Here is a 22,900-nt window from a genome sequence, read left to right as displayed (position 1 = left end):
AAATGATCTCCTTATCAACATTAAATTCATTCTTATTCTCATTTTTAGGTATTTTCTAGACTTGACAAACTTGGTTATATCTTTCCTTCTATCATCCTTTTTACAACAAATTTCTTTATGAAACCTTTTAGGTACACCAACTAAAGAAATTTGGCCTAAGTTGACTTATGTATTTATAGACTATATGGTGGAGGTTACCAAATTTTCCCTGTTCATTCATATATGAAACTATATTCAACTTATTAATCACAAAATATTCATTGATACCATCTATGAGGAGAAAAATTAAACTATTTTTAGCATTTATATTTATAGATTTTCACTTTTTTTGACTCATGCCTGCTTCTGTATGTTTACAACAAATTCTTTGCTTGAATCCAAAAGAAAAAAAATTACAACTATGGATACACTTGAGCATGAGGTTGAAAATGTGCCTTGGTATTGCCTCCATCTAGCTATATCTCTTGCTAGTGTTTTGAAAAGAATACAACTTTGAGCGATATAATTAAACAAAACCGCCATGCTTTGATTAACAACCTTCTAAAGCAAGATGTATAGTTGTGTGCTGATAGTATTTTCTCTTGTACATAGTTTTGTACTCCACTGCATTCAATAATTAAGGTTGGATGCGACCTCTCTAAGAGTTTCTCTATGCCTTTCGTTCTTAGTAAGCTAACATTACTAGTTGGTGATTTTCAAATATAAATTTACCGCCACGATTTAGGACTTGCTACTCGCTATGGTAACATTTGAATGAGTTTGATATTAATAACAAAACTAAATCAGATTATACTCCTCTAACATTTCATTCAAATTAAGCTTTTTTCATGTCTTTCTTCTTAAGAATAGTGCGATTACATGACTCGTGTTCCAAATGATAGCAGTTTTATGTATACTATAGTGTGTACAAAGCTCGATATATCTCAAGACGTGAGTATGGTCAGTCGGTACATGCACAATTCAGGTAAAAACCATTGGCTTACTGTAAAGTGGATTCTTCGATTTCTGTATGGGACAGCCGATGTTGGATTATTGTTCAAGAAGGATTATGATCAATAATGTATTGGGTATTATGATTCTAGTTTTGCCAGCGACATGGACAAATGAAGGTTAGCAATGGGTTACGTATTCATATTGGGTGGAGATTCGATTAGTTAGAGGTCGATTCTACAATCGATAATTGCTCTTTCCACTATAGAACAAAGTGCATGGCAGCAACAAAGATTGTAAAAGAATTTATTTAGTTGAAAGGCTTGTTAGGTGATTTAGAAGTAATCTAGGAGAACAGTGATGTCTTCTGTGATAATCGAACTACTGCATTCCTTCTGAAGAATCAAACATTTCTTGCTCGAACAAAACATATACATATGAAATATCTTTATATGAGGGAGATTATCGAGAGTGGTGTTGTGTTATTGAAAAAGATCGATACTAAAGATAACCTATCAGATATATTGACAAAGGTGATTTCTGAAATTAAGTTTTAACGTTTTTTAAAACTAATTCAAATCCTTCAAATGTGTTGAGTTTGTGAAATTTTGAATTACGATTGGCTTGATCCCATATTTTAGGTATGTAGACAGTGACAGAGATGCAATCACTTTTGAAAATGAAGTGTCATGAACCACTAGCAGTCAGCCCAGATTTTAGTAAAATTTTTACCAAAGTAGAAAATTGTTGACAAAGTCAAATAGAAACACCTGGATTGCATTGAAATCGATGGCCAAAAATTTTCATATGTAATTGGATGACAGATGAATTTTGATATGCATTTGGAGGTGGCTGAAATTATTAAAAAATAATCAAAAGACTTGGTGCAATTGTGCATCCATATTACCTATAAATAGAGGGCGTTTCTTTAAATCATATCATCCTAAAAATTTACTGAAACGATTCAAGTGAAGAATTATTGAGAGGATCAATAATTAGAGAGTGTGAGCAACTAAGAGTTTCTTTTTTTTCAAGTGTATGTGAGAGTACTATGTATATATGGGTTCTGAGAAGTGAGGTTTCTTTACCCAAGTATTATACTCTAATAATTGTTAGTAATACAATTATTTTCTCTTACTCTCATGGACGTAGGCATAATTGCCGAACCACGTTAAATTCTTTTGTTCTTTATTTTTCAATGATTATTTAGTGTACTTGATTCTGCATTACGTACACAACACAATTAACATCAAGAAAAAAAATAGAGGAAAAAAAACATTTGCTTAAGATAACTGCTACATTTTTGCTAATTAATCTAGAAAATAATTTCTTCTTTTAAAACCATGAATTAATCACTGAATCTATATAAAGGATTCATACTCCTATATGTGTCTATATTAGGCACATAAAATCAAAGGAAACAAATTATTACATCAAGAATCAATGCAATAATTATATAAAAAAATAGAATATAATAGGAAATAATCAAATAAATTGTTTTAATTTCAAGAATTCCTAGTTTTTTCTCTAAAAAAAATCATATGTTATTCGTACGATTGTTGCAAGAAATTACATTTATGGATTTTAACAAGCCTCTCAACTTTTCATATTTCATAAAATTTGATTATTTCCCTTGTATGATTGGTCCAAGGGTAGAGAAACCGACTTTTACATTTTAGCTCTCATCCAAACCTTTGGAGTAAGAGAAAGAAGAGGGTTATAGTTAGGCCATGTTTAGGATTGAGATTGGACAACTGTAACTTAAAAGTCATCGCACTAAAGTGTTTAATAAGCATTAGTTGTTGTACGTTAGAAGTTAAATTAATTTGACTTTATATTTTTATGATGAAAAATCTATTAGATCTTTAATAATTTTGTCAAAATTATATTTACCACATACTATTAACTTTTATTTCATAGTTATATATTTTTTTATAACAGTTGTAATTTAAAAGTTACATTACTTCAATATCAAACATAACCTATTAGTCGCTTAAATGAGGGAATCGCTCACTAGCTTTCCTCAAATTGAACATGTGCCCATTTTCAATTTTTATCAGAAACTCATAAAAAGTAATTGGATAGGGATATTTGAACCCATCAAATTCTTCTTTACACCTAATTTTAAAAATTTAAATTTAAAAATATTCAAATTAGCCTTCCATAATCACTCTCTCTATTATCAAAAACTGAAAATTAAACACTCAATTTCACTCTCTTTTAAATTCATTTTTTGGCATTTCTTAGTATATCATGATCGCTATTTCATACTTTCTATTTATAAGAATTTCTTTTGTTGATTTTAAATGATAAGTTTTGTTTCTCTTAGTTAGTGATACAAACTATTTACAATTAAAAGAATATATTTGTAAGAATTGATGAGAATTTTTGAAATTGAAAAGAAAAATAAAAGAAATAGTTAATTAAGTGATTTTATTAAAAATTATTTAAATAATAAAATTTTTAATTAAAAAGAAAGTGTAAATCGAAAATTAGTGGGCTCAAATAACTCCACTTAAAATATGTTGTCTCATTCATTCAATAAATCATTTGATAATATTTTACCCACCACTCTATACGTATTTACACTTCGATGCCAATTGCTTCTTTATTCAATTTACTCAATTACGCTTCTCTTTTTGTTTTCTAAGTAAAAAATTCTGAAAAATGATATATCGCAAACTATTGGGACACCTCCAATTCAACTGTTCAATAGAAACAATTTCGGCTTATAAACATCATTGTCCTGACCGAATGTTTCTCCGAGTACGGTTATATTTCAAAACAAGAACATTCAGCAAAGTTTTTAACAACTTATAATGCCACAATTTTGTCCAAAGAACATTAATCACAAAATTAGTTCTTTGTGATATTGAACATCTCTTTATGAAGATTAAGTTATTAACCTTGGAACTGACATATGGGTTTAGTTGATCTAATGACAAAGAACACTCCTTTTTTTTATTTCATTTCTTTTCACTAATGCTCTGTTCTTTTTTCTTGGAAAATAAGCTGTCTGCAGTGAATGCTCCGTCTGAAACCCAACCACAAGAATCACTGCCAAGAGTGGCATTCCCAGCACTCGATTCCCCCTTGTTATTCATACCATCCATTTTCATAGAAACAGAATATGGCCACAAGCTATGGCCACAACTACGTTTACGAAATATTTCTGGTAAGACAAATGTATTGTCAATTTTTAAACATCTTCTGGTAATAGAAAATCATTGCTCTCATTTTTTATGTTCCCATACTCAAGAACTATTGGTAGATAAAGCTCATGCTACTGGTACCTGTAGTATAACCTCCATCAATAACAAGATTGTGTGCTGTTATAAATCCAGCTTCTTCACTTGCTAGAAACAACGCAGCTTGTGCCACATCTTCTATGCTTGCACTCCTCCCACGCAGCAAACTTCCACTCTCTCCCACCATCTTGCTCACTTCTTCAGGTTTCATATCAGCTTTCCCCAGGTACTTTCTGTAGGCATTCACAAGCATCTCTGAAGGAACTCCATGAGGCGAGATGCAGTTCACTCGAATTCCATGCTTGCCCAGCTCGCAGGCTGTGCTTCTTGCCAAGCCAATGATTGCCTCTTTTGACAACGAATAGGCATGGGATGCAAGGCCGCCCATGATGGCTGCAGAGCTAGAAGTGCAGATAATACTGCCTTTTCTCTGGCCTTCGATCATGGCCTTCGCCGCATGCTTGATTCCATGTAATATGCCATTCAGATTAACTGAGAGAAGAAACTTCACATCTTCCATGTTAAGGCTTGTGATGCTGCCTCCAGAGCCAGAAATTCCAGCATTGTTGAACATTATGTCTAACCGGCCTTTCCAGGAAACTGCAAGCCGGACAGCTGATTCAACATCTTCTTCCTTTGTCACGTCGCAATGTATGTACCGGCCGCCTATTGTGTCGGCTAGAGCAGCGCCGAGTTCATCAAGAATGTCTGCTATGACAATGTGCGCACCATTCTCCGCAAATAGTTTAGCAGTGGCTGCTCCAATCCCTCTTGCTCCGCCAGTTATCAAAGCAACTTTGCCCATCAATCTAATTCATAGAATTTAACATGAATGTACTTAAAAGTTACAAAATTTTGCTTATATATAATTGGATGATCAGTGGAAACTAACCTCTTTGAAGATAACTTGTTTGTGTCATCACGTGCCTCCATTTCGTCCGTTGGTTCCAAGTTTGTTAGTATTTCTGCATTTGGATATTTATGCGAGGACAGTTCAAATGCCAAGATGAAGAAAGAAGATGTTTGCTAAAATATCTCTGTGCTTCTTGCTGTTTGATTACTCTAGATAATCCGATAGATGGTCTGCAGCTAGCTTATGGTTTGAAAGTAGTTGCTAAGGACAAAGAGTGTGTTGATTGAATGTATGTCAAATACCAAGTGACTAGGTGATAATTCCCCTGTTAAATATTAGTCTTACAAGTCAAATGACATTTTTGCCCTCCAGTGGTGCTATAGAGCCGGCTGAGATTGCCTAATAGTATTTAATATTTAGGTGCCCTTAAGTTTGTAAACAATTACAAAAACGGCATCGTGTACGCACCACAAAGCCATTGCTCATTGCTCGCCTCGTACAAACGAACGCCAGAACCACCAGTCAGACCACAACAAACGTAGCATTTAGAGCTGCGAGCTAGAGTTAGCGTTGAAGAGAGTAACAAAAGAAACACGAACAAACAAATATAAAAAAGAAGTCCATAAAATCATGGAAGTGCCGGGATCATCGAAGAAGATGATCGCAACCCAAGAGGAGATGGTGGAGGCAAGAGTCCCGATTCCATACAGAGACCAGTGCGCGCATTTGCTGATCCCACTGAACAAGTGCAGGCAGGCGGAGTTTTACTTGCCCTGGAAGTGCGAGAACGAGCGCCATTCCTATGAGAAGTGCGAGTACGAACTCGTTATGGAACGTATGTTGCAGATGCAGAAGATCCGTGAAGAGGAGGCCAAATTGAAGCAGTCCCAGACCCAGAAGGGCGCCCCCATCCCTCTTATTCCTAAGACCGCCAATGCTTAGTAATCTCAGCTTCCTTGTCCTTTTTTCCTTATAGTGAGTTTTCTTTCGCTGATTTGGGTTTTGATTCATGAGTTGTTTAATGCATGATCTTATTTGGGTTCGTGGTATTTTAATTTTTTTTGGATATTATTAGATTTTGTGATATTGCATAATCTAGGGTTTGATTTTGAACATTTTGTAATTTTTGAATTTCATCCGGGATGGATATCGTATTTTAGGGTTATTAAATTATGGGATGCCGTGCAAAATTCTGGGTTTTGAGCTGTTTAGGCAATTTCTGAGATATTGTTTATGGCTTCTGGCTTAACTGAGATTGTGCTTTAGTTTGGGGTTTGACTAGCTTTGCACTGTTTATGAACAATTCGGGCATCTTGTGGGTGGCTCATTTTTTCCTTTTTTTTTTAATTTATGTGTTCAATAAATATATCAGCCTGTGTTAGGACATGGGATGGGGTTTATTCTTCTTACTATTGGGTTTCCTTTTGGTTATTATTTAATCTACAAGTCCAGCAAATTTTGTAGTTTATGAATAGCGTGGTTTACAAATGATGTGTTTCACACTCAAAGTCAGAGTCGCATAAGAGCTTTCCTATCAATGTATAAGGGTTCATATTGGTGAGTTCTTTCTATATTGTGTAATATGTTATGAGGAGTACAAAATATTGGGTCCTTATGATTGCCTTTTAGTTAATTTATTGATGCACAATTGATGTTTCTTTCATGAAGACTTAAGGTACTTTTTATTTTAAGTTTCCAAACTGAGTTTCATAATGCTGTGTTTTGAATGTGGAGATTCATTTAAGTTTCATGCATAGCATTGCAAGCATGATGGGAATGTTTTAAAATTCTTTCTTTAATGTGGTCGAATGGGATGCTCAAATAGACCAGTCAATAGAAACTGATAAAATCAAAGGTCTTGTTGTGTTTGTCTGTCACTTGAAATTTTGAAATACTCATTCCTTCCAAACTGATGTTACTAACTTTTTCTGTGAACGTGATGAGGTCTTTTTCGCATTTGCACTAAGAACTTTTGATTGATTTTTCTTTTATGGGGAAAGCAAAGTGGTAATTGGAGAAATGCTTGCAAAAAACTGCAAATACATATTAAAATTAGTCTAGCATATCCGTTAGCCCTTGTTTAATGAAAAGGAATCTCCATTCTTCCTTAGCTTCAATCATATTGTCTGAAATTGAGGAGTGACAAGCAATGGTAAATCAGTGGGTTATCTGTTACTCTGTTGCTTAGTGGCTTAGGATATGTAGAATTTGATACAGCGAATTTCGACTGTATTTTGGGCCTATCACTGGAATTTACACTTTAGAAATGACGAGGGCTGCTTTGACGAAGGATGATCGTGGTTCATGTGAAGCTCTTGGAAAGAGAGAGATATGTGTAGGTTTGAGGAGATTAAAGCACCTGTATTGCAGATTGAATCTGAATATCAGATGCCTTAATCTTCATGAGAAAGTTTTTTTGTTCGCATTGTGTTTTTTTGGGTTCCTTTTCTGAATAGAAATGTAGACTGCTGGAGACTATTATCCTTTAGCGGTATAATTACATTATGTTTTGATGAATACTGACTGACTCTCTAATTCCTATTACTTAAGTATTTTGCATAGGATTTTTCTGTAGATGTTGAAATTTTTGGATATCTCACTTCCTAGAACAAGAAGAGACATACTGCTTGTCTCTGGTTCATGACATCCTGCCATGTGAATATTGCTTATTGCCGAAAACCAAATTGGTCATAAATCCTTGAATTCATTTTTAACCCCAAAATCCTTCCTACTGTGTTACACGTCAACATTTATTGGTACCATATCTTGATCATAAGACTGCTATTAACTTTTTCATCTTAACACATGCTGCAGTTATCGTTGCAGTTTTATTTCTATTTAGAAGGGCTTCGGTGCCTTATTTTTCTGATTAGAGAAATTACCTCAAAGTTCATATCATGTGATAGATCCTAGATACCCAAATTGCCATTTTATGAAAATTGAAGAATGTCATCCCATTTTAATGCATTTGTCTGATTATTGTTTTCAATATGTGATATTTCTTTTCTTAAATGTGATGCCTTACATCTCAGTAGCGATATTTCAGACCATGCTCTGTTGGTGTTTGACCACAGATAAGAAAAGATCTTTCATTCGATAAAGTATTAGTTGCCGTTTATAGAATTCATAACAAGTAAACGACTGCTTCTGACTATGGTAAATTCTTCATCTTCGGTGAATAGATCTTTTTGCATGGTTGTGAACGGTGAAAGTTCTTTTACTAGGATTTAGGGTTTCAAAGCTTAAGGTAATAGGGCTTTCTAAATTGCTACTTGTGACATATATCACGGGCCATAGCTGAGGTCCCATGCAAGCTTGTTTAGATAAGAGAGATTTGAACCCAGCCGTTAAGTATTTACTAAATGATTGTTGCGTTCTTAACCAAAAACAAAAACAAAAACCTTTTTCAGCTTCTGACTGTTAGATCTTATCATCTTGAATGAATTGTCCATTTCTGATAGTTGTGGCTTAAAATGCTTCCCACTAGAATGTGGTGTTCTCAAATTGTTGTTTTGCCTGTGGGCCAGGTGGCACTTTCTTTGCCTTAAGTTTTATTGGAAAAGCTAGAATAAATTTTTTTTGACTTGTTAGATAGAAGATTGAAAATTTGTTTCCTATCCAATATATATATATATATAGAAGATTGGAAAAAAAGACAAAAAAAGGTTATATGGAATTGATTTTCATTTCCATGCATAACTTGTATTTTCTTGACCAACTTCTTTAGATTGGATGTGGCATTTTTCATCGTCTGTGTGCTTGCAACAGTGCTTTAGAGGTTCTCCAGTTATTGTAGTAATTTGGTGGAGAGAATTGAGAAGCTTTTGCAGACATGATTTTTGTATATACAGTATGGATGATGGAAGTGGTACATCATGTTAGGGAAACTCAAACATGATGATGATAATTGTTTCTTATGCTCTGGATCGATTGCAAAAGAAGTTTCGGGCTGCACAACCCCCCCCCCCCCCCCCCCCTTTCTCTTTAATTTAGCTTTTTGAGTTTGAATGGCTTCCCCCAGAGGGAGTTCTCTTTTTCTGATATGCATTGAATACTTGTGAGGCATGCAACTATAGTTCTATTACTTGAAAAATAAGTGTGCACGTACTGCAAGTGCGCATCAGATGATGAGTGGGTTCAGTTGAATTTGATGGTTCTTGTTTTGCTTTTGGTTGACTGGAATTTTACACTAGTTCTGCTCACATATTAACATTTGATTTGAATATTGGACAGGAGGCTCTAAACCCAATGTGGATGCGTCAATGTTTGTTGCTGCCGTCTAATAAGTGTTATTTGGAACTGTTTGTTTGGGACTATTTAACCTTTTTATTGGTTCTGTGACCTTTTATATTGAATAAAAATTATTCAAATATGATGACATGATTTATGTTTCGCATCCAATGTCATTTTGATCTCTGATAATACTCAGTAAATTAAACTGGATATGGCCAAATCTATGGTAATGTGATAGATTCCTTGTGCATTGACCATGACACAATACAAAATATTTCCATTTTTGTTTTGTCTTATCATAATCAACTTATGTCTTAATAGTAAATATTTCAAATTACATCTTTCTTTTTAGATCACAAATCAAACCTTTTTCGAAATCGCTATCTTTCCTTCTTTTTTTTTTTTTTTTTGGGCCCTCTGTAATCAATCACTTCGGTCGATGTACTTCTGTTGATCAGTCAATCTTTGTTTTTAAAAATGGTGTAAAATAGATGTTTTATTAAGCTTTATCCTTAATTCAAGTTATCCGCAAATGTAATTTGGGCTTTTAGTTTTAGGCATGATAAGCCCTTCATGAATTTGCCACCTTTCGAACTGGAAGACTAATTGAAAATCTTTTCGGGAAGATGCTGAAAGTGAAAGCTGTCGGTAAAGACTAAAAGAGATTGATTGATTGATTTATTTATTTATTTTTATTTATTTTTTATTCTTAACGGGGATGCAAAAAGGTGATAAAACCCAATGCGTGAATAAAACGTGGAAGAAAATCGAATTGCTAGAAGAGGTTAGTGTTTAACTAAAAAAAAGACAAAAAAGAAGAATATAGTCAAGTGGTTTTAGACTTTTGAAACAAAGACAAATTAAATAAGAAGATCGGGTCTGGGAATAGCATGCAGGAAACCTCCGAAAATATTGGACGTGGAAAAAACCCTAGTTTCGGAGGCACTTTTCATCCGCCGTTTAGGGAGGCTAGAACGACTAAAAAGGCACGGTTTCGGGATGAGGAAGGAGCTGGTGATCAGCCCGTGCAGGTTTCGTACAAAGAAACCTTAGTAAACTCTTCGCAAGCAATGGAGAACGGATATGGAGACGGAGCTCTGGACTGGGATTTTGAGGAAGGAGATGTGATTGAGGAGAATGATGGACCTATGCCGTCAATAGCATTCTCGGCTAGGATCCATGAGAAGTTGAGTGAACCGTGGAGGAATTCTGTTGTAGTGAAACTTCTTGGCCGGACAATCGGCTATAGGGCTCTCTGCACAAGATTGAACGTCATGTGGAAAACAACCATGAGTTTTTCAGTGATTGATTTAGAAAACAACTATTTTTTGATTCGTTTTCGTTCAAGTAATGATGCTCTCGATGATTTAACCAAGGGGCCTTGGCTGATAATGGGGCACTATTTAACGGTACAGCCATGGACACTCAGTTTCGACTTCACTAAAACGGATATTAATCAAGTCACTGTATGGATTCGACTGCCTGGTCTTGCTGTCCATCTATATGATCGAAAAATTCTGCAAAAGCTTGGAGATTTGGTGGGAACGGTGATTAAAATTGATGCGAATACAGCCTCTTCCATACGAGGACGTTTTGCTCGAGTTGCAGTCACAATCTCTTTGGATAAGCCGCTGGTGTCTCAGTTCGTTTTGGATGGAAAGATTCAAAAGGTGGAGTATGAAGGTTTGCCGGTGATCTGTTTTAAATGTGGGAGATATGGACACAATAACAACAATTGCAAGGAAGCTGGTGTAGCGAATGATGATGGAAATCCCCCCCAGCCTGCTATGCAACGTCAGGAAGACCATGTTCGTCAGAAGTTTGGCTGTCATGATTATAACAATGTGGAACCCTTTGGCCCTTGGATGATTGCCACGAGAAAGGGCAGGCGAACAAACGTTGGCATGGAGAAAAATAGTGAGTTAAACCGTAACCGAGAGCCGATTGGGGTCAGCACTTCAAGATTTCATGTTTTGGCTCAAGATTCAGATGAGCAGGAGGATCCAGCCCATGCAGCGGATCAGGATGGCCCATTTACTTCACGCCGAATGAATATGTCTGATCTGAATCCCATTTTTACCTCTCATCAAGAGCCAATGGCAAGACATGGATTAAGGCGTAAGCCTCATAACAAGGTAGTGATTACAAAACCTCAAGGGCAAAACATGGAAACCTCATGCAATCCTCTCCAGAACCCGTTCCAGTCAAATGGTTTTCCGACAAGCGAGAAGGACGTAAATCACACACCCCATGCAAACCGAAATCATACCCCTTTTGTGACGTCTCGGTTTGCAGCTGAGCTCCAACAAGTCTCTCACATTGCCTCCACTTTGGACTCAACGAAGCACACTGTAGTTTATTGCTCGCCACAAACATTACCCCCGGGGGATGGAAGGGAAGTGGACATTGAGCATAGAGCTCGGCAGGGAACAGACCCCCAGCATACCTCTGATCCGCCAGACTTTCGAAACACAACATGTGCTAATATTGTTGAGAATGCCCGGATCCACCCTGAGCAGTCTAGGAGTGGAACCGATGAGGCTGCAATGTTGGAGGGAGAGGAAACGGTGGTTCAAGAAACGCCCATGGCGTTGATGGCTGATATTATAGATCAGCAAAACTAAGGTTCTTTCATCCCCTACTGGAATTTTTTATGTCAGATAGCATCATGTTCTGGAATGTTCAAGGGGCGGCTTCGAATACTTTTCGCCGTGCTTTTAAGACGTTTGTTAAGAATTATAATCCTTCCCTGGTGGTGTTGATGGAACCTCGTATCAGTGGAAGAAAAGCAGATGATTTTATTAGGAATAGTGGATTTGAATATTCCCACCGTGTGGAGGCAGAAGGTTTCGCTGGGGGTATTTGGCTGCTTTGGCAGAATGTTATAGAGGTGGAGGTGCGGTTAAATCATAAGCAATTTATTCATTTCAAGATCAGCAAAAATAAGAACTTTGTGTCGTGGATAACGGCTGTCTATGCTAGTCCAAATCCTATGGTAAGGAAACAGCTATGGAATCACTTGGATAGCCTTGCTTTATCTGTCAAAGAACCTTGGCTGATTGGTGGCGACTTTAACTCTATATTGTACGCATCAGAGAAGCGGGGGGGAGCTGCATTACAATCGAGAGGGTGTGGCTTGTTTCGGCAGTGGTTTGATGACAACCAAATTTATGATTTAAAGTTCAAAGGCCCTCGCTTCACATGGTCTCGTGGCTTTCTCCTTAAAAGGCTAGATAGAGCCTTATGTAATAATGAGTGGCTTTTAAAGTTTACAGATAACTCAGTACTCCATCTGCCAAAAGTTGCTTCGGATCACAGACCGGTTCTAGTTCGCTTTGGAAGAATTGTACGGGGACATCATGGTAATAGACCGTTTCGGTTCTTGGCTTCTTGGTTAACACATGATCAGTTTAATAATTTTGTTAAGCAGACGTGGGATCCTCAAGCTTCTTATAGTGATGCGGCATCCACTTTTGTCAAAGAGGTTAAAGTTTGGAATCGTGAGGCTTTTGGGAATATTTTTCAGCGAAAACGTGTCTTAATGGCTCAAATTAACGGAATTCAAGCAGCTTTGGAGAAGTATAGTTCGAGGGGATTAATGCACTTAGAGGCACAATTGCGGAAAGATTTGGAGATTGTGATGGGGCAGGAGGAGATTCTTTGGTGGCAAAAATCAAGGAAGGATTGGATTATGCATGGGGACAGAAATACTAGATTCTTCCACCAAAAAACTATTGTCCGTAGGCGACGGAATAGAATTGAAGCCATCCAGGAAAGTTCGGGAAATTGGCTTTATAATGAGGAAGAAATTCGAAATCATGCAATGGGGTATTTTTTAGAATTATTCACAAGTGAGGTGGTAAACCCCTGCACTTATTTTGTTCGAAATTATTTCCCTAATCTGGTAGCTTTTGATATTGATTGTGTCGCTAACCCAGTTTTGGAAGAAGAGGTCAAGAATGTCGTTTTTAGTATGAAGCCGCGAAAGGCTCCAGGTACAGACGGGTTGCAAGCTATCTTCTATCAGTCTCAGTGGGCAGTGGTTGGGCCTTCCTTCTGCAAGTTTATTGTTGACATTTTTAACTCTGGTAAGATCCCTAAAGAGGTCAATACTACTCTTTTAGTGTTGATCCCTAAAGTGGAGCATCCTACTAGTTTAAAAATGTTTAGACCTATCAGCTTATGTACAGTAGCATATAAAACTGTGACTAAAATAATTGCGAACCGCTTGCAAGATGTACTGCCTGAAATTATAGGCCCCCATCAAACCAGTTTTGTTCATGGCCGCCACATTATCGATAATATTGTTGTTGCCCAAGAAGTAGTTCATTCTATGCGTCGGAAGACAGGCAAGCAAGGGCTTATGGCTATCAAGGTCGATCTTGAGAAGGCTTACGATCGGCTCAATTGGTCGTTTATCTTTGAAACTCTTCAGCTGGCTGGTCTTCCGATTAAGCTATCTAGGCTCATCATGGAGTGTGTTACTACAGTCAAAATGAGCATTTTGTGGAATGGAGAGGCTACAAAGGAATTTTCCCCAGGGAGAGGAATTCGATAGGGAGATCCTCTATCTCCATACATTTTTGTGCTTTGCATTGAGCGTTTAAGTCATGGTACTTCTCAAGCTGTGAGGGAAGGCTTTTGGAAACCGATCCGGTTGGCCAAACATGGAACTCCCTGTTGTGCAAATTTTAATGTACTCGCAAGCGCACGAATCTATTGTAGTATAGACTAATGGTGACGAGTGTCGATCCCACGAGGAGGTGGATTTTAATCATATATAGAATTAATTTTGTAAAAGGGTAGTTGGATTTATGGTGGAAATGATTTGGAATATGCTAATAATTAAATTAAAATGGCGAGAATAAATTCTAAAATTGGAATTGCAATGGAGAGAATAAATTGAAGAGAAAATCTATTAAATTGACGTACTTGGGTATCTGGATCCGTATCAACATGCATCATGGGCTAAATAATCCGTATTAATGCCAATTAAATCATGAGGGGGGAATCCACACCTCATGAACCACGCTCTAATCAATATGGTGCTAAGGGCTTATCGTGCCAAATAATAATAACCTTATACTAGAGGGCCGGTGAAACCAAGGCGGTACTAGACAAGATTAGTATTATTTGTCGACGAGAAGTCAAAACATCCACAAAAACTAGAGGGGAAGAGAAAATAAATTTACCAAATTAAGCCCATGACACATGTTGAGACTTCACCTTCAACCCAAGCTTGAAAGAAAATTAGCCACTCATAATTGAACTAGGGGCAAAATGAGAATTTATTAAAATACGAAGAAAATACAAGATGGAGAAGGAATTACAGAAAATGGATCCCAAAAATGGATTCAGAGATATCAAATTAGGGGGGGAGACCCCCTTTTTATAGATACATGGAGTAAATCATGGCCATCGGATTAAAAACAGTTTGGACGCTCAGGATTGCGCCACGTCATCAGTCAACAGTCCACGGTTTGACCACGCGAATGAACAGTAACACGGTTTGACTCGGATGAACAGTACACGGTTTGACTCGGATGAACAGTAACGCGGTTTGACTTGGATGAACAGTAACGCGGTTTGACTCGGATGAATAGTAACGCGGTTTGACTTGGATGAACAGTAATGCGGTTTGGTTGAAAATAATCCTGTGTGATGCATGTACCGTACGCGAGATTTTTCATCCACTGATATGCTGCCACGTCACCATCAACAGTACATAAGAATTTTAGCCCAACAGGATCGTGACACCTCATCAGTCAATGCCACATCATCGGTCAATGCCACGTCATCGATCCGTCTATGTGAACAGTGTTGTGAACAGTAACGTAGTTAGTACCGTACACGTGAATAGTACCGTACATATAAATAGTGCCATTTTTCCTTTTATGCTCCTCCTAAGGTTTTCGACTGTCCTGAGTTCAAAAGTGATGTCCGTTTTGCCGTCTGATCTCTCCTTTATTGTGAAATGACTATAATGCCCCTAAAATACATAAAATACTTAATTAAAATAAAACACATGTAATTAAATCACAAGAAGGTTAAATACATAAAAGTAAGGGTTGTTAGTAAGACTTGAAATGTAAAATGACGGTTTTCTCCTTTATAAATATGCATTTTCTAACACTCAACACTCCCCTAACTCACCTTTTTTTCGCTGATGATTTACTTTTATTTGCAGAAGCCTCAATTGATCAAGCCTATATCATTGACGAAGTTTTGGAGAATTATTGCCGAAGCTCTGAAGCAAAGGTTAATAAATCGAAAACCAAAGTTTTTTTCTCTAAAAATGTATCAATTAGAGATGGCCAGCTTATTGGTGACACATTGGGTTTTTCGGCTACTAAGGATTTGGGTTCTTACCTTGGCATGCCTCTAATCTACTCGCGGGTGAATAAAGCTACATATCAGTCCATTTTGGATAAGGTGGACATGAGGCTTACTGGATGGAATGCCGCACATTTATCTTTTGCTGGAAGAGTAACTTTGGCGCAATCAGTGGTTCAGGCAATGCCTATTTATGCAATGCAAACAGCTTTACTTCCCCCCTCCCCCGGTGCGCCAGAAAATTAACACATGTCGCCGGTTTATTTGGGATGGGAAATTGAAGAGGCATAAGCTTAGTATGGTGGGCTGGGACAGAATTTGTAAGCCAAAGACTCACGGAGGTTTGGGATTTAAAAAGTTGGATGTGATGAATCAGGCGTTGTTGATGAAGCTAACGTGGGAAGTTGTTTCGAATTCGGACAAATTATGGGTAAAGGTGTTTTGTTCTAAATATGGCTTGGATCTTGGAAACTTACCGCTTACTCTTCCGGAGAAACAAGGATCTCGAATTTGGATGGCTATAAGGAAAACATGGGCAGACACCATGCATGGAGCTCGCTGGTCAGTTTGTAACGGGGAGAGAGTTCGGTTCTGGTCTGACTGTTGGGTAACAAAGCACGAACCCTTGATAAATCTTGCCATCCTGCCAATCCCGCACGAGCGCATCAATGATTCGGTGAGTGAGTATGTCACTGAAAATGGGGGCTGGAACTGGCCGAGTTTTGAGCACTTGCTACCTAACTTTATCCTTATGAAAATTGCATCAGTTATGCCTCCCGCGCCTGAACTAGGTGTTGATAAAATTTTTTGGAGTTTTGATCACAGAGGCATCTTTACTGTCCGTTCAGCATATGACTCCATCTGCAGCCATAACCCCGCCATCAAAGAAGAAATGTGGAGCCTTGCATGGTCGTGGAAGGGACCACAGTCGGTTCGGCTTTTCCTCTGGCAGATTATGCATGGCAGCTTAAAAACTCATGGCGAATTAGTTCGACGTCATATTCCCGTGTCAATGGCATGTGATAGGTGTGGGGCTCCGGTTGAAGATATTCTTCATGCTTTGAGAGATTGCCCGTGTATCAAACGGGTATGGTTGTGTCTTGTTTCAGAGGGTGACTATAACTCTTTATTTCACGATAATCTCCGAGACTGGATTATAGCAAATCTTCAGAACAAGTCAAAGCCTGCTTCTCACATTCCTTGGGAGTGTGTTTTTGGGGTGGCCGTTTGGAGATTATGGTTCTGGAGAAATCATTTCATGGTCGAAGGAAAATTGGTGGATAGCTCAGCAATCATTATGGATGTTATGGCCAAAGCAAATGAAATTCATAGAATTAATTTTTCTCATATGAGTCAGCAACCGAGGAGAAGAGAGATCTTTGTCGGTTGGCAGGTTCCTACATGGCCTTGGTGCAAATTAAATACGGATGGTTCCGTTCGAAATTCAAGTGATGCAGGAGCTGGTGGTGTTATTCGTGACTATGTTGGAAATTGGATTTCGGGATTTTGTATGAATATTGGGGAGTGTACGGTGGTTATGGCGGAGCTATGGGGTCTTTATCAAGGGCTACTCTTGGCATGGGAGGCTTGCATAAAATGGCTATTAGTGGAAGTGGATAGTCTGTGTGTTACACAAATGATTTCTAAGCAGGTAGTCGTGCCTAATGTTTCCTATGCTTTAGTGGTTGCAGTACGGGATCTTCTTAATAGGAACTGGCAAGTTGGTCTAACCCACATCTATCGTGAAGCGAATTCAGTTGCAGATTTCATGGCCAATATGGCTCTTTCTCTCCCTAATGGGATGCATTTATTTACTAGCCCGCCTGTGGGCATTTATTCAGCTATTTTGCAGGACATGATTGGGGTTGCTAAACCCCGTATTGTTCCGATTTAGCTCTTTTTACAGAGCCCTTATTAATCAAAAAAAAAAAAAAAAGAAGATCGGGTTCTGGAATCTGAACATTTTTTAACTTTTAGGTGGCTTCAATGCCAATTACAAAGAACTGCTCTTAGTCAGCCAGCGTTTCGGGTCCAAAACTGGAGGCAACAAGACAGTAGTCGGTTTATCATTTTCTTCCAAACGATCAACTTATGCTAATATTTCTGTTGATCTGCAATTATTTCATCATCACTTTCCTGAAGCCACCTTCATGATATTCAGTACTTGTTCTCCATTCGAGTGTATATCCTTTTTGTGTTTATCCACCATGTCCGACTATTTTTTCTCCTCTGCTTTGGCCTTTCTTCTTGAAAAGGCTTAGCTTATACTTCTCTACCTCCTCAACCTGAGATCGGTCAAAGATTTTCCGCATCCCCAGTATCTCCAACACAACAACTCTAAAGAAAGCTACAGATATTCCATCCGGGAGCCAAATAGCTAGGCTGGAGTTCCTCTCATGGTCGTCACAAGTCACAATTCTGGTCCCAGTCGATCATTTTCGACAAACCAGAATCACCACTTGATCCAAATAATCTTCCTGATCAGTTTCATCAGCAATGTTTTTCTTCTTCCAAAAGAAATAGATCAAGACACTGATCAAAATTAAGAAGCCAAAGAAAGATCCAAGGCTGAACCCGAAATATATTTATTTACCTGAACCGTTTCTTTCCACCTGTACTTGCACATGGCACCGGCAAGCTCTGAACCTTAATGTAAACAGTTGGGTTATAATGAGTCTTTTCCTCCTCATTATTCATTGTTCAAAATTAAAGATTTCAGATATTGGGTAGCAATTTCCAGCAGAAGAGTTCCAACCATTCCGAAAAAGAGCAGCTTTGCACGCGCAATTCACTAAGCAGGCATGTTTACAATTACATGTCTCCGAATCTACATCCGTAAGGTCTGAGCTAAAGATGAAGAAAGTGACACGATTAATCTCGACAGAACGGCGATCTTGCGGAGCTTCACATGATAATGTAGTAATCCGGGAGCACCCAACGGCAGGCTGTCTATATCATTCATTAGCTTGAAACAGGTCGTAGGGCAACTGCCTTGCCTGCCGCCAGGGCAGATGCCATACTTCCCCGCAAACCATAGGATAACCGCATTAATTCCCTAAAATAACTTGTGAAGAGATCCCACACTTCTGCTTACCCTTTGAGTGTTTGACAACTCTAAAACTTTTTAATTAAAAGTTTTAAATGTCCATCAGGGCCACAATCTCGTGTAATGTGCTGGTGATGGAAACTGGATCACTTGATTCGGGGGATCTAATCAATAGTGCCAAGAACATACATATAGCCTGGTTCCTTACTTGTTTTTATGCCTCTCGCTCTGTTTTCGTAATACACTGCGTAATGAAGAACTATTAGACTCTATGAAAGCAAAGCAAACACTCCTTCATGAGTGACAGAAAAACCTCCATCAAGCACAAGCTGTAAGTTTCTTCCCTTCCGCCAATTTTTGCCCAGGAGCCATTACCACCGACGCTGTCTAATTATGAAAACAGCACAAAAGATAAGCGTTACAGGTTCCGTTACAGAAGTAGCCGCATGCATATCAGGAGCCTGAGGCTCTCCTCAGAAGGATGGCTGCATCAGCAAATTCATAAGGTAGAAAAAATGAGAGTTAATTTTGGATTATTCATCGTGGATTAACAATTTTCAAAATACCATAACTTTAATTTACTTCATTTTTGTTTAAAAAATTTTGGAAAAATGGGGTGCATCTTGATGAAAAGTTTTTTGTCTTTTAACAAAAATAGAAGGTAAGTTGGGTTTTATAATAGCTAATGGAGTATTTTCAAGATTGTTGTTTTATGAGAGGATGATTGGAAATAAATCATATAACTTTATGATAGAGCTAATACAATTTTTTTTTTGAAATAGATATTTCTAAATCTTATATAATTCATTTATATGTAAAATCTTATAAAGGACGTCATATATATTTTTCCTCTAAAAATTAATGTTAATAATTACTTATTTCTTTAATTCGTTACTAATTTTACTTATTTCTTTAATTCATTCCTGTTTGTTTACCAAAAATAAATTTAAAATTCCAGCATTTTGCGTGTCTAGAAGAAACGATAAAAAGTGTCACATAAAATATGAATATTACACATAGGTAATTTATTTCATCAGCAAGTACAAAATGCATTAATTAATTAAATCTTTCACTTGAAGCTTCGGAGATACTCTAGAGCCGGGCCCTATCATGACTCGTCTTATTTCCTCACTTTAGCGTTGCCAAGTTCTGAACCTTAATGTAAGCAGTTGAGTTATAATGAGTCTTTTCCTGGTCATTATCAATCATCGAAAAGATTTCAGACAGCAAGGAGCACTCTCCAGCAGAAGGGTTCCAACCATACCGAAATAGAGCAGCTTTGCACGAGCAATTCTTTAAACAGGCTTGTTTACACGTCTCCGAATCTGTATTCGTAAGGTCTGAGCTAAAAGTGAAGTAAGTGATATCATTAAGTTCAACAAAACTATGATTTTGGGAAGCTTCACATGATAAGGGAGTAATCGGAGAGCACCCAAGGGCAGGCTGTCTATCCTTTATTGGCTTGAAATAGATTGGAGGACAACTGCATTGCCCGCCGGAGCAAATGCCGTACTTGCCGCAAACCATAGGATAACCGCATTCCCCAGAATAACCAGTCAAGAGATCCGCCACTTGTGTCCACCCTTTCGATGCTTGCCACTGGTAAACTCTTAAATGTCCGTCAGGCCACAATCTCATGTACTGTCCCGGTAATGATGCTGCCGGAGGAACAGAAAGTGCCCCTTCTGGCTCGCTTGGTTCCGATAAATTTATGAATAAAGCTAAGCTTCCATTCAGATATCTAACATAGCTTGGTTGCTTTCTTGTTTTCGTGCCACCGACTCTATATTCATAGTACGGTACTGGAGTATTATTAGACCCTATGGAAGCAAACAATCCTTCCTTAGTAACAGAAAGTGAAAACAAACCCCCATCCATCCAATTCGTGGTTGAAACACTAGCTGTAAGTTTCTTCCCTTCCACCAATTTTTGCCCAGGAACCAGCGAGTCTGTCGGATGATCGAAAGATTGCCAAACTGCTGCATTTTTCTTGTTGAAAAGTACAAGGTTGCCCGTGTCTGTCAAGTTTAAGCCCACAACAGATTTACCATTAGTATTCGTCGACCAAGCTACAGTCCCGTCAGCATCTCGCAAAACCAAGTTCCCACGTGAAGTGAGTTCTAAGGTTGCATTTATCCGAACAGGATTGTTACGGTTAGCAGCCCAGACGACCTGTGGGAATCCGATTGCTGGCGCAACGATTGAGGAAGCGCTGTTGGTTTGAACTATGAAAACAGCAAATAGATAAGTGTCGCAGGCTCCGTTACAGAAGAAGCCACATGCATATCTGGGGCCAAAGGTTCCCCTAAGAAGGATGGCTCTCACCGTTGATCCGTCGGTGAAAGCTACGGAATGAGGAGCTGACGGGCTATTGACCCATTTAGTTGAGAGTTTTGCTGCCGGATAATCAAAACTTTGGCTTCGGGCATCAACCAAGAAGGAAAACGGTGTAGAGAAAATAAGAAAGAAAAGAACAGAGCACCAGTTCCAGCTAACACTCATCCCGAAAATGTGCAGTGCAATTCAGATTAAACAGGATGATTAGAAAGGGAGATTGCAGGATTTGGTTTAACTGCAGAATGATTCAAGTATGCAGCAATTGGTTGATTGGAAAACTTATTTATAGAACAAAAGTCAAACCCTCTAGTCTCGTTCTACGCGTGTCTTCCCCCACCCACAAGTTCAATGCCCATAGATGAATTTTGAAAAACAGGCAATGATAAGTTTAAGAAGTTATGTCTTTGTTTTTCCCTTGGTCAAAACCTTCGAGAAGAAAGAGACTCAGACCCATCCACAGTTTAAATTTAATAAAAGAGTAGGCCAATGGGCTACCCTCGTTGCTAACCCTTTCCATCAAAGCGCCTAAGGGCCTAAGGGCAACCTCAACTCGAGTCCCGACACACTCAAAGATTCTACTCTTTCATTAGGAAAATGGGTAATTTTTAGGGACCTCCCTTGAGGTTTGAAGTATTAACACTTTGATAGAAAGTATTAATGTAATTACACATGCCTCCCTCGCCGTTAAGTATAAGTTAAGTTGACCGTTAGTTGACTATTAAATTTACTAAAATACCCTTCCCGCCAAAATAATAAATTATTAAATAAAATGGATGAGAACCAATGGGTATTAAAAATGGCGGGAATCACAAAAAATCAGAAAAAGACCAAAATGTCCAACTATATGAAGTAATTGACATTGTTTATTAAAAAAAAGTAAAACTAAAATAAATTTATAAAAGTAGCAGTTGTAAGTAAATGGTAAAAATTTGAGCAGCAGCAGTTGCTATAAATGGAGGCTTAGCAAATCACAAAGTATAATTTATTCTTCATTTTCTTCTTATCAACAGAAGCATTCAACAAAGGTATAAAAAATCTTTGCATTTGTCTCAAACTCATCATTCATTCAACTCATCCACAACAGGATTCAACATAAAGAAAATGTTGCATTGTCTCAACTAAATGGATTCTGATAGCTCAAACACATCCAGCCAATCAAGCATGCAACAAATTTATGAGCCAGCTTGGAAGAACTTTGTTAATGGGAAGCTGCTGTTGTTCAAAATACAACAAGCACACACTGACACACAGCAATTTATTTCATAAGAACCACCACAAACCCAACACATGTTGCTGTTCATATCTATACATATCCAGCACACACAATAAATAACACACATGAGCAGTTACATCCTTTAGTAAGTTCAACAAGTACATACAAGCAACTCGCTTCATAACACCAAGCACAAACATAGCACATTGTTCAAGTTAATTTCTTAAGAAACATACATCTAATAACACACAACAATATGCACAAACTATATATCCATTTTTCCTTGCAAACAAAGCAAGTCTCATTTAATAATAACATGTACAAGCAGAGGAAATGCTGCTGTTCAAATTGACAATGTCAAACATAACAAGAACATAAGCCTTTGCTGAAGTTAACCCTTGACTGCCATAAAATATTCAATCCTTAATCAACAAATTAAAATCAATAAGGAATGAAGTACTGAAACAATATAAAGCACATAATTTTTTTATATTTAGATTATAAAGACGTATGCATTCCAACAACAATAAGAGTATCACATGTCATCAATGGCTGAATTCCTATTAGCCAATACAAATAACAATACCCTCTGTTTAGAATAACAGGAAGTTAGCACCTATAATATCTACTTGAAATGACAAAAATAGGCAAGGCATATATTGCCCCATTAAAAGTGTGTGTTTGTATGTACCACACAACTACAAAAT

General features: G+C 37.8%; 3 protein-coding genes across 4 annotated transcripts; 1 reads left to right on the top strand and 2 right to left on the bottom strand.

The window, feature by feature from the left end:
• Positions 1-3,984: 3,984 nt before the first annotated feature.
• On the bottom strand, positions 3,985-5,248 carry LOC18052535 (short-chain dehydrogenase reductase ATA1). Its single transcript, XM_006447979.2, has 2 exons — positions 5,071-5,248; positions 3,985-4,987 (listed from the first exon to the last, which is right to left on the bottom strand). The coding sequence occupies exons 1-2, from the start codon at positions 5,109-5,111 to the stop codon at positions 4,192-4,194; spliced, it is 837 nt and encodes a 278-aa protein (XP_006448042.1). The 5' UTR covers positions 5,112-5,248; the 3' UTR covers positions 3,985-4,191.
• Positions 5,249-5,462: 214 nt separating this feature from the next.
• On the top strand, positions 5,463-9,416 carry LOC18052534 (NADH dehydrogenase [ubiquinone] 1 beta subcomplex subunit 7). 2 transcript variants are annotated; one of them, XM_006447978.2, is made up of 2 exons: positions 5,463-6,006; positions 9,268-9,416. In XM_006447978.2, exon 1 carries the CDS (start codon positions 5,662-5,664, stop codon positions 5,971-5,973), a length of 312 nt encoding a protein of 103 aa, XP_006448041.1. In that variant the 5' UTR covers positions 5,463-5,661; the 3' UTR covers positions 5,974-6,006; positions 9,268-9,416. The 2 variants fall into 2 exon arrangements, with proteins under 2 accessions (XP_006448041.1, XP_006448039.1); XM_006447976.2 differs by having other exon boundaries at positions 9,265-9,416.
• Positions 9,417-19,610: 10,194 nt separating this feature from the next.
• Positions 19,611-21,251, bottom strand: LOC18052443 (EP1-like glycoprotein 2). Its single transcript, XM_024192057.1, has one exon. It carries the CDS (start codon positions 21,143-21,145, stop codon positions 19,772-19,774), a length of 1,374 nt encoding a protein of 457 aa, XP_024047825.1. The 5' UTR covers positions 21,146-21,251; the 3' UTR covers positions 19,611-19,771.
• Between the last annotated feature and the right edge of the window lie 1,649 nt (positions 21,252-22,900).

Source organism: Citrus clementina, unplaced genomic scaffold (assembly GCF_000493195.1).
Source record: "Citrus clementina cultivar Clemenules unplaced genomic scaffold, Citrus_clementina_v1.0 scaffold_2, whole genome shotgun sequence".
Classification (NCBI taxonomy): domain Eukaryota; kingdom Viridiplantae; phylum Streptophyta; class Magnoliopsida; order Sapindales; family Rutaceae; genus Citrus; species Citrus x clementina.
Note: the sequence above shows the minus strand (reverse complement) of the source record. Positions and strands in the feature narration are given on the sequence as shown.

What these genes read in the sequence shown, in the direction of transcription:
- LOC18052535 (XM_006447979.2), bottom strand. Translation starts at nt 5,111, where the DNA reads ATGGAGGCACGTGATGACACAAACAAGTTATCTTCAAAGAG. An exon ending in AACAAGTTATCTTCAAAGAG is followed by an intron (nt 4,988 to 5,070) that starts GTTAGTTTCCAC and finishes TCTATGAATTAG; the next exon opens with ATTGATGGGCAAAGTTGCTT.
- LOC18052534 (XM_006447978.2), top strand. Translation starts at nt 5,662, where the DNA reads ATGGAAGTGCCGGGATCATCGAAGAAGATGATCGCAACCCAAGAGGAG.
- LOC18052443 (XM_024192057.1), bottom strand. Translation starts at nt 21,145, where the DNA reads ATGAGTGTTAGCTGGAACTGGTGCTCTGTTCTTTTCTTTCTTATTTTC.